Below are 11,359 nucleotides of genomic sequence, written 5' to 3'. Positions count from 1 at the left end.
AACCGTGTCCTTCTCCAGCTCTGGAGACAACTAAAGGACAATCAAAAATTCCAGAACAACCCTAAGATATCAAGGGTGAGGGTTATAGTGAGGGTTCCAACAAGAACATGGAACCTAGAAGATTTTATTGTTCCAAATAGGAAAAAAAAGCCATCTCAGGTGTCTCGGGCCACAATGCCTGAGCCATTGGAAGCAGAAGAATTGGCCGTAGCACAATTCATCAAGTGACAAGAAATGTTAGTCCCCGTCGGGCCTCCGGTCCCGTCCGGAGGCCCTATGTAGAATTAACGATTTACTGGTCCCGAAAAAATATTCAGAGAGTTATGGCATTGGTAGACATGGGAGCAGAAACATCAATTATCTATGGAGATCCAGGGAAATTTGATGGGGACAGAGTGATGATTGGTGGTTTTGGAGGACAGACTATTGCTGTCATGCAAACATGGTTAAAATTGGGGGTTGGGCGTCTCCCACCCCGGGAGTACAAGGTGTCTATTGCCCCAGTCCAGGAATACATCCTAGGCATAGATATTCTATGGGGTCTAGCTCTGCGGTCAACCAAGGGAGAGTTCAGACTTTGACAGAGATGTATCAGTATCCGGGCGGTGCAGGCAATATTAAGAGGCCATGCGAAACATGGGCCTGTTTGCCTGCTGAAACCGTGCCGGATTACTAATGTGAGACAATATAGACTCCCGGGTGGGCAAGATGAAATATCGAGAACGGTGCAGGAATTAGAAAAAGTGGGTATTTTATGGGCTGTGTGCACGTCTTATGACTCCCCTATATGGCCAGTGCGGAAGTCGGATGGCACATGGCAACATCAAAGCAGCTGCAAGAGTTTCTAGGTATGTTTGGCTACTGGCGTTCCTTTATACCTCACCTAGCGCAGCTGCTAAGGCCACTATACAGACTCACAAAAAAGGGGCAGCTATGGGACTGGGGGAAAACCGAACAGGATGCTTTCCAACAAGCAAAACTGGCAGTTAAACAAGCCCAGGCATTGGGTATATTTGATCCTACCCTCCCAGCTGAGTTGGACGTTCATGTTACTCAAGACGGCTTCGGTTGGGGCCTGTGGCAACACCAGAGCTCTGTTCGGACCCCCATTGGTTTCTGGTCTCAGGTTTGGCACGGAGCAGAAGAAAGATACAGTATGATTGACAAACAGTTATTGGCTGCCTATTTGGAATTACAGGCAGTAGAGCCAATAACTCAAACAGCTGCAGTTATAGTCAAGACCACTCTGCCAATTCAGGGGTGGGTGAAAGATCTGACCCACCTTCCTAAGACAGGGGTGGTCCAAGCACAAACAGTGGCACGATGGGTTGCCTATCTCAGCCAAAGGAGCAGTCTGTCTTCATCACCCTTGAAAGAAGAACTCCAGATGATGCTAGGCCCAGTTACGTATCACAGTGATGCACCAAAAGAAATACTGGTCGCTCCACCAGAGAAGAGTCCCGTTCAGGAGGGAAAATATCCTATCCCTGCAGATGCCTGGTACACAGATGGGTCCAGCAAGGGCAACCCGAGCAAGTGGAGAGCAATAGCATACCATCCTTCCACTGAGACAATCTGTTTTGACAAGGGGGATGGTCAGAGCAGCCAATGGGCAGAACTGCGAGCCGTGTGGATGGTTATAACCAAGGAACCCGGTGATGGTATCCTGAACATCTGCACAGATAGTTGGGCTGTGTACCGGGGGCTCACTCTTTGGATTGCACAGTGGGCCACCCAGGAATGGACTATCCACGCCCGACCGATCTGGGGCAAAGACATGTGGTTAGATATATGGAATATGGTCAAACACAGGACTGTACGTGTCTACCTTGTTTCTGGTCATCAGCCCCTACAGTCACGGGGAAACGATGAAGCTGACAGTCTGGCCTGAGTTTGATGGATTGAGAATTCACCATCTGAGAACATCGCCCGCTGGTTACATCAGAAGCTACGGCATGCTGGACAAAAGACTATGTGGGCAGCTGCTAAAGTATGGGGACTGCCCATACAACTATCTGATATCGTCCAGGCATGCCAGGATTGCGACGCTTGCTCCAAGATGAGACCGAGATGGTAGCCTGAAACAACAGCCCATCTTGCTAGGGGACACAATCCTCTCCAGCGATGGCAGGTCGATTACATCAGGCCCCTTCCTCGTTCCGAAGGGGCAAGATACGCCCTGACCTGTGTCGACCCTGCAAGTGGGCTACTGCAGGCCTATCCAGTACCGAAAGCAAACCAGGCATATACCATCAAGGCACTCACTAAACTGATGTCTGCCTGTGGGACACCTCAAGTCATCGAGAGCGACCAAGGGACTCATTTTACTGGTGCAATGATACAGCGCTGGGCAGAAGAAAATAACATCGAATGGCGATTCCACCTGCCATATAATCCAACGGGGGCAGGCCTCATTGAACGTTATAATGGTATTCTTAAGGCTGCCCTGAAGACAGACTCCCAGTCCTTACAGGGGTGGATGAAAAGACTGTTTGGAACCCTGCGGGACCTGAATGAAAGACCCCGAGATGGCAGACCCAGTGCCCTGAGAATGTTGCAGATGACATGGGCCACCCTGCTTAGGATCCAAATTACGGGCACTGATCATCAGGTAAGACCCCAGATTGGTAACGAAAATAATCTTCTGCTCCCTGCCCCTGAGTATTTAGATCCGGGTACCCATAAAATAAAATGGCCCTGGAAGGTGCAGGTAGGACCCAAGTGGTGTGGCCTACTTGCACCTTGGGGGACTCTATTGGAGGTGAGAGGCTCAGTAGTCCCTCCAGTAATAGGTACATGGCCTACTGATATTGTGGTCAACACTCCGATCTTTATTGCTAAAGGGACCCCCATCGTGTCCTTGTGGCAGATCAGGACACCTCCTTTGGTGCCTGATATCGTTATGCAGCCGCAGACATCCGGCCAGAAGGTGTGGTACAGGCGGCCAGGATGTGCCCCAGTACAAGCGGAAGTGTTGACCCAGGATAGAAATACGGCCTGTATCTTGCCCTGGAGAGCAGACCTTCCCCTCCTGGTACCTCTGAAACATCTGTATTACTCCCCGTGAGTCTGTGAGCCTTCAGGACCACCGGAAGGAACAAAATGCCATCAAGTGTTCCAGTGTTGCTGTCAGATCACATACGACACCCGGTGATGATCTGCATGGGACTGATGGAACATAGAGCAGACCTGCACCTCAGGACCTCATGCCTCCAGTCACATCATCGAGCGCTGGCCCATAGAAGAATATAGACATCCACTAATCATCACTCGTCTTGAATTCTACCAACACACGTCGCGATAAAATTGTATAAGCATCGCGATATAGCGGATCTCTGCATTAGGGCAAGTTTACTCTTTAGTTAACCTGGTAATTGGTTCATGCCGTGAGGGGGTGGAGTTTATGGTAGCTGCTGAGTCAGGGCCTGAATCTCTGATTGATCACCTGATGTGAGCCATGAGTCAGCCAGAGGAGCACAGGTGAAGGCAATTCGCCTGTGCTGCCAGAAGGGGGGGAGCCAGGCTCCACCCCTCCTAGACCTATTTAAGAGCTGGCTACGAGGGGGAAAGGCTCTCATCTGGAGATTCCTCCTTCTGTTGTTTTGTGGTGAGCTCAGTGTAATGGTAAGCCTTCCATTTATTCTCTCTTGTTATCATAGTCTACTTTGCTTAACTCTCTTGTTTGTTTTGTGATTGTAACATCTTGTTTATAAAGGATGTGTGGAGCCCTCAGTACAAGAAAGACAGTGAGATTTTGGAAAGGGTCCAGAGGAGGGCAACTAAGATGATCAGGGGGCTGGAGCACCTCCCCTATGAGGACAGGCTGAGGGAGTTGGGCTTGTTCAGCCTGGAGAAGAGAAGGCTGCGGGGTGACCTCATTGCAGCCTATCAATACCTGAAGGGAACCTACACCCACGAGGGGAGTAAACTCTTCAAAATGGCTGACAACAGCAGGACTAGGGGAAATGGATCCAAGTTGAAGGAGGGAAGATTTAGGTTGGATGTTAGGGGGAAGTTCTTTACAAGGAGAGTGGTTAGGCCCTGGAACGGGCTGCCCAGGGAGGTTGTGGATGCCCCGTCCTTGGATGTGTTTAAGGCCAGGTTGGACGGGGTCCTGGGCAACCTGATCTGAATGTGTGTGTTTGGTGGCCCTGCTAGGCAGGGGGGTTGGAACTACATGATCCTTGAGGTCCCTTCCAACCTGGGTGATTCTGTGATTCTGTGAGATGTAATGAGGAATGCTTAGGCCCTCATGGAATTAAATCTGGTGTTGGAGGTCAAGGTTAACAAGAAAGGCTTTTTTGGTGTACGTCAATAGTAAAAGGAGGATTAGGGAAAAAATGTGTCTGTAATTGAGTGAGGTGGCTGTTTTAGTAACAGGACACTGAGAAGGCAGAGATACTGAATGCCTTCTTTGCTTTTCTCTTTATTCGAAGACATACTGAGACTGCCCTTTGGGAATCCCAGAGCCTGGAGATAAGAGAATCTGGGGAATGGAAGTCTTTCTCCTTGGTCAAAGAGGATCTGATCAGAGAGAATCTAGACAAAATCAACACGTGTGGATTCACAGGTCCCAAAGGGTCCTGTGTCCAAAAGGCACCCGCGTGTGCTGAGCGAGCTGTCAGAAGTGATTGCCAAATCTCTTTTATTGCGTTTGGAAGGTCTTTGAGAACAGAAGAGGTGCCTGAAGGCTGGAGGATAGCCAGTGTCACACTCGTCTTCAAAAAGAGCGAAAAGGAGGATCCAGGAAGCTACAGGCCAATCAGCCTCACCTCTGTCCCTGGGAAGGTGATGGAACAACTGTCTCCAAGCAGTTAGAAGAGAAGGTTATCAGGAGTAGTCAACATGTGATTTCCCCTTGGTGAATCCACTCAGACAACCTAGTAGCTTTTTATGATGTCATGACTGACTGGGTAGATGAGGGGAGAGCAGTGGAAATTGAATATTTTGACTTCAGCAAGGTGATTGACACTGTCTCCTACAACGTGCTTGTTATGAAACTTAGAAAATGGGAGATAGATGAGTGGATGGTGAGGTAGATTGAGAACTGGCTTGATTGGGAGAGCTCAGAGGGCTGTAATCAGTGGTGCAGAGTCTGGTTGGAGGCCTTTACCTAGTGGTGTTCCCCAGGAGTCAGTACTGGGTCTGGTCTTGTTCAACACCTTCATCAATGGCCTGGATGAAGGGATAGAGTCTACCCTCAGCAAGTTTGCTTATGATACAAAGCTGAGAGGATTGACTGACATACCAGAAGGCTATGCTGCCATTCAACAAGACCTGGACATGCTGAGAATGGGCAGAGAGGAATCTGATAAGGCTCAGCAAGACCCAAGCGTAGTGTCTTGCACCTGGGGAGGAATAACCACATGCATCAGTGCAGGTGAGGGACTGACCTGCTGGAGAGGAGCTCTGTAGAGAAGGACCTGGGGGTTCTGGTGGACAGCAGGTTGGTATGAGCCAGCAGTGTGCCCTTGTGGCCAAGGTCAATGGTACCCTGGGGTGCATTACAAAGAGCATGGTCAGCAGGTTGAGGGAGGTGATCCTCCCCCTCTACTCTGCTATGGTGAGGCCATAGAAATGTTTAGAGGTAGTAATAAGGAATGTGGTTTAGTGGGGAAATATTGGTGGTATGTGGATGGTTGGACTAGATGATCTTGGTAGTCTTTTGCAACCTTGGTGATTTGATGATTTATATCAGGAGTACTGTGTCCAGTTCTGGGCTCCTCAGTTCAAGAAAAAAAGGGAACTTCCAGAATGAGTCTAGCTGAGAGTGAGAAAGATGATGAGGGGCCTTGAGTACTTACTATATGAGGAAAAGCTGAGAGCCCTGGGACTCTTCAGTCTGGAGAAGAGAAGGCTGAGAGGGTAACTTAGCAATGTTTATAAATATCTGAAGGGTGGGAGTCAACTAAATGGAGGCTCTTTTCAGTGGTGTGCAGTGACAGGACAAGGGACAACAAACAAAAACTGGAACATAGGAAGTTCCATACACAAGGAAGAACTTCTTTACTGTGAGAGTGCCAGAGCCCTGGAACAGGCTGCCCCTAGAAGTTGTGGAGTGTCCTCTGGAGATATTCGAGACCCATCTGGATGCCTTCCTGTGTGACTTGCTGTAGGGAACCTGCTTTACCAGAGAGATTGGACTTGATCTCTAGAGGTCCCTTCCAACTCTTAAAATGCTGTGATTGAGTGTAGCATCTAAATTGGGGAAGGGAAATCATAGAATGGCTTGGGTTGGAAGGGACTTCAAAGGTAATCTAGTTCTAACCCCCCCGTCAGGGGCAAGGTTGCCAACCACTCAATCAGACTTCCCAGGAACCCTGACCTTGAACGCCTCCAGGGCTAGGGCATCCACAACTTCTCCGGGCAGTCTGTTCTGGTGCCTCACCATCCTCTAAGTGAAGAATTTCTTCCTAACATCTCACCTAAACCTTTACTCTTTCAGTTTAAATCCATTCGCCCTTGTCCTATCACTATCTACCTGTGTAATAAGTCAGTCCCCTTCCTGCTTGTAAGCTCCTTTCCAGTATTGGAAAATTGCGATGAAGTCTCCCCAGAGTCTTCTCTTCCCCAAGCTAAATGCCCCCAGCTCCCTTGACCTTTCATTATAGGAGAGATGCTCCAGCCCCCCGATCATCTTCATGGCCCTCCTCTGGACCCACTCCAACAGCTTCACATCGCTCCTGTACTGGGGGCCTCAGGCCTGGACAGAGTATTCCAGACGGGGCCTCGCAAGGACAGAGTAGAGGGGGACAATCCCCTCCCTGTCCCTGCTGGCCTCCCCTGTTTTGATGCAGCCCAGGATACCGTTGGCTTTCTGGGCTGCAAGTGAAAACTGCTGGCTCACGTCCAGCTTTTCATTCATCAGAACCCCCAATTCCTTCTTGGCTGGGCTGCTCTCTAGAAGTTCATCTCTGAATCTGTACTCATATCTGGGATTGCCCCAACCCTGATTTCTGGGCTGCAATAAACCAGATGAGGCTTAACAAAAGCAAGTGTAGAGTCTTACACCTGGGAAGGAATAACCGCAAGTATCAGTACAGGTTGGGACATGATCTGCTGGAGAGGAGCTCTGTGGAGAAGGGCCTGGGGGTACTGGCAGATAACAGGTTGTCCAAGAGCCAGCAGTGTGGATCTGCTCCACGATCTCCCCAGGCACAGAGGTGAGGCTGACCGGTCTGTAGTTTCCCAGGTCCTCCTCCTTTGCATTCTTGAGTATGGGAGTGATGTTTTCCTTTTTCCAGTCACCAGGGACTTTGTCTGACAGCCATGACTTTCCACATGTAATGGATAGTGGCTTGGCAACCACACCAGCCAGTTCCTTCAGCACCCTGAGATACATATCATCTGGCCCCCATAGACTTGGATGCATTCGGCCTCGTGAGGTGATCTCAGACTTGCTCTGCTCTTATACTGGGAGGGATTTTGCTCCCCCGACCCCTGCTTGGAGGTTCAGGGACAAGAGAGGCATGGGAAGCTTGACTAGCAGTTAAAACCCAGGCAAGGAGCTCATTAGGAACTCATTAAGCCTTTTCCGCATCTGAGGAGGCTTGTTTTCCCTTTTTGTTTATCAGAGAGGGTACACTCTCCTTTGCCTGTCTCTTGTGACCAATGTACCTAAAGAAACACCACTTCTTTTTTACATCCCTTGCTAAGCTTATTTCCATCCATGCCTTGGCTTTCCTGATCCTATCCCTGTACATCCTGACAGCATCCCTGTATTCCTCTCAGGCCACCTGTCCCTGCTTCCACTGCTTTTACTTTTCCCCTCAGTCTGACCAGCAGGTCCTTGTTCAGCTATGCTGGTTTCCTACCTTCTCTGTTTTATTTGTTATTCTAGAGGATGAAGAGCTCTTGTACTCTCGGAAACACATTCTTAAAGTGCTGCCAGCTCTATTCTGTTCCTTTGTCCCTAAGACCAGTTTTCCAGGGGATCTCATCCAATGCTTCCTTAAACAGCCTGAAGTTCACTCTCCTGAAGCTCAGGGTCCTGACTCCACTCTTTGCCTGGCCCATGTTCCTCGAGATCAGGAACTTGACCAGGGCATGGTCGCTGCAGCCCAGGCTGCCTCCAATCTTAATATCTTTAATGATCTCCTCTGTGTTGGTGAGCACCAGGTCCAGCAACACTTCACCTCTGGTGGATCTGTCCAATATCTGAACCAGAAAGTCATTGTCAATGGACTCCAAGTCTCCTGGACTGCTTGCAGCTGGCTGTGTTGTTTTCCCAGCAGATATCTGGGTGGTTGAAATCCCCCATCAGAATGAGAGTCTGTGAGCATGATGCCTCTTGCAGCTGAAGCAGAAAGTCCTTATCCACAGACTCCCCCCTGTTCAGGTGGCCTATAGTAGACCCTGACCACCAGCTGTCTTTTGTAATTTTAACCCACAGGTTCTCAACCTGTTCCTGACTTCTCAGAGGCAGCTCTTCACAGTCTATCCATTCTTTAACATAGAGGGCAACTCCCTTGCCCCTCCTACCTTGCCTATCTCTTCTAAAAAGTTTATAGCCCTCAATCATGGTATTCCGGTTATGTGAATCATCCCACCACATTTCCGTGATAGCAACAAGATCATTGTTTTCCAAGTGCACCAACTCCCCTTATTTCCCATGCTGTGTACATTGGTATAGAGGTACTTCAGCTGGGCTTTCAGATGCATTACCTTCCTAGAGGAGCCTTCCCATAAACCTCTGGGACAAATCTGAAGTTTTCCCCTACTGCTTCCTAAAGAGACAGTTTCCTGGCTCTTCTGTGTCACTCAGCAGTACACCTCCTTTCCCCATCAGCTCCAGTTTAAAGCCCTGGTGCTAAGCCCAACCAGCTTGCTGCCTAAAGCAAAATGAAGTAGTGGAAAGATCTTGAGAATCAGGTTGAGTCAAAACAGGGCTTCCCAGCATTGTGGATATTATTGGCAGGATATGGGGTTGTTTCTCATAGTCAGGAAGAACTGGGTAAGATAAACCCATTTTATACCCAGATCTGCATACAGAGCCTATAGGATGTCTCACAATATCACAATATACTGGAGAGAGAAAATTAAGTATATTAGTCTGTATAAAATCATCAGTAAAGGAGTACCTTTCATTTGAACTGAAGCTTTGGCAGACATAGCCATTTTATATGTCAGTACATAGTTTAGTAGATATTTTAAGAAATATTATTCATTGGACATTTAAGCTGCAGAATAAAGATGCTTTCTTGTTCAGTGGTGTTTCTTGAATGGAGCACGTGGGGACCTGTCTTCCAATAAATTTTTTCAGTGTTTTTAGAAGTACTGACTTACGATGACCTACAACGCTCACTTCTTTCTGAAGAACAGTATTCCCTAATAGATGAATGGGATCAGAGAAATGTTTGCTTTAGTTGAACAAGAGGAGGCTGGAGCTTTATTCATCCTTAATTGTAATCTTTTTTATATACACCAATATTCCTTTTTAAACTAATAATTATAGCTTAAAATCATAGTCAGAAGAAGTTGAAAAGTTATCTGTTTCTCAAAGTTTTTTTCTGGGCTAACAGTTATGGGGAGTTGGTTTAATTTGAGGAACAAAAAATATGATGAATTGGAGAATGCTTTTAATGAAAAATGTCCTCTAGATATACTTAAAATGTGGAGTGAGTGCATGTAGAAGTAAATATTTATACTTAAAAAAGAAAAGAAAAAAGGAGGTGATAAGGCAAGGAATGGTTAAAAAAAAAATGAAATGTCTGAATCAAAGTTAAGTAAGAAGGAAAGACCAATTTATCTTTTCAGACATTTTCTAATTTCATCTTCCTATGAACATGTAAGGTAGGAAATCTTCCCTTAACACGTTTGTGTGTTGTCCAGTACACTGATCATTAAGTCTGCATCACTGGACCTTATGAAGAATATTTTTGATCTTTTTCAATAGTCAGCTTACTTTCACTGACTATTTTCTAATAGTTTATATTATGAACCTGCAGGTACTATTTTATTACTTTTTAATTTAATTTGTTTTGTTCAATCTTCTCTGAAATGATCCCTTCTCCAGCTGCAGTGGATAGCTAAAGCTCCTAGGAAATAGAGTGTGAATATCTGGATTACATCTTGATCTAGGAATTATGTGTTTCCTACCAATATTACTTAGACCTTTTGTGAACACAGTTATATGTACAAATACACATTAAAATTATTTAGGTTATATTTAGTGTGTTATTATATAAAACATGAAACAACGTAACTGTTCAGTTTTTCTGAATTATTTATTATTCTAGGATCAAGACCACCTTTAATCCTACAATCTCAGCCTCCACCTTATTCATCACCTAGAGATGTTCCCCCAGACATATTGTTAGATTCTCCAGAAAGAAAGCAAAAGAAACAAAAGAAAATGAAGTTAGGCAAGGATGAAAAAGACCAGACTGAAAAAGCTGCAATGTACGATATCATTAGTTCTCCTTCCAAGGACTCCACTAAGCTTACATTAAGACTCTCTCGTGTAAGATCTTCGGATTTGGACCAGCAGGATGATATGCTTTGTGGTTTGGAAAACAGCAGTGTATCAGAGGGTGATATTCCTTTTAATGTGCAGTACCCAGGACAGACTTCTAAAACACCCGTTACTCCACAGGATGTTAACCGCCCAGTAAACACTGCTCAGTGTTTGCCGCAGCATGAACAGACAGTTTTCCTTCAGGCACAAGTGCCTGTTTTACAACAGAACACTTCAGTTGCTGCAAAACAACCTCAAACTCCTGTGGTGCAGACACAGCATCAGGTTTCGCAACAAGGAACTATAACGTCATATGATGAAGTAGAATTGGATGCATTGGCTGAAATTGAGCGGATAGAACGTGAATCAGCTATTGAAAGGGAGCGATTTTCAAAAGAAGTGCAAGATAAAGGTAAAAGGATTGTGTGTGTATATACACTATATATATTTTATATATTTAACATATAAAAACTAACTTCCTTTCCTTGTCACATAGTTCAATTCTATTTATTCAGTGTAGGTTCTTTTATGACATTCATCTTCATTCCCTCCAACAATGAACTGTAATCTCTAATACGTGCATATTTTTTAATAGCTGGTATTCTTTATTGAGATATTACTGTATAGAAAGTGAAGTTCTTGTGTTTCAGAATTCTTTTTAAACCATTTTTATTTGAACTATGAGACTGAATAAAGGACAATGTTGTTTCTAAAGTTTCTAAAATCCCAGTAGTACCATAATATAACATTTGTACTGTTATGGTAGTTGGATTATTTGTTAACTACCTATATTGCCTAATTTAAGAAAATGTAGGAAATATTTTATCCTCATCTATTAATATCCCTATTTGTTCCTAATGTAAAGGAGGTGTTAGATTAAAATCATATCTATTCTTTTAAAGG

The 11,359-nt window shown here is 45.8% G+C and overlaps 1 protein-coding gene across 1 annotated transcript in view; it reads left to right on the top strand.

The window, feature by feature from the left end:
• The window catches only part of LOC122163528 (nipped-B-like protein), a gene marked incomplete at both ends in the record, with an annotated part of 36,264 nt that extends 25,385 nt beyond the window's left edge, over positions 1–10,879 (top strand). The window contains one exon of the mRNA XM_042824780.1: positions 10,239–10,879. Within this exon, the coding sequence (XP_042680714.1) occupies positions 10,239–10,879 (641 nt within the window). The remainder of the gene's footprint in view (positions 1–10,238) is intronic.
• Positions 10,880–11,359: the final 480 nt, after the last annotated feature.

The sequence above is a fragment of the Centrocercus urophasianus genome, unplaced genomic scaffold (genome assembly GCF_019232065.1).
Source record: "Centrocercus urophasianus isolate 14NV4802_14NV808 unplaced genomic scaffold, USGS_Curo_1.0 seq_239, whole genome shotgun sequence".
In the NCBI taxonomy this organism is placed as follows: domain Eukaryota; kingdom Metazoa; phylum Chordata; class Aves; order Galliformes; family Phasianidae; genus Centrocercus; species Centrocercus urophasianus.
This window is presented reverse-complemented; position numbering and strand designations above follow the sequence as displayed.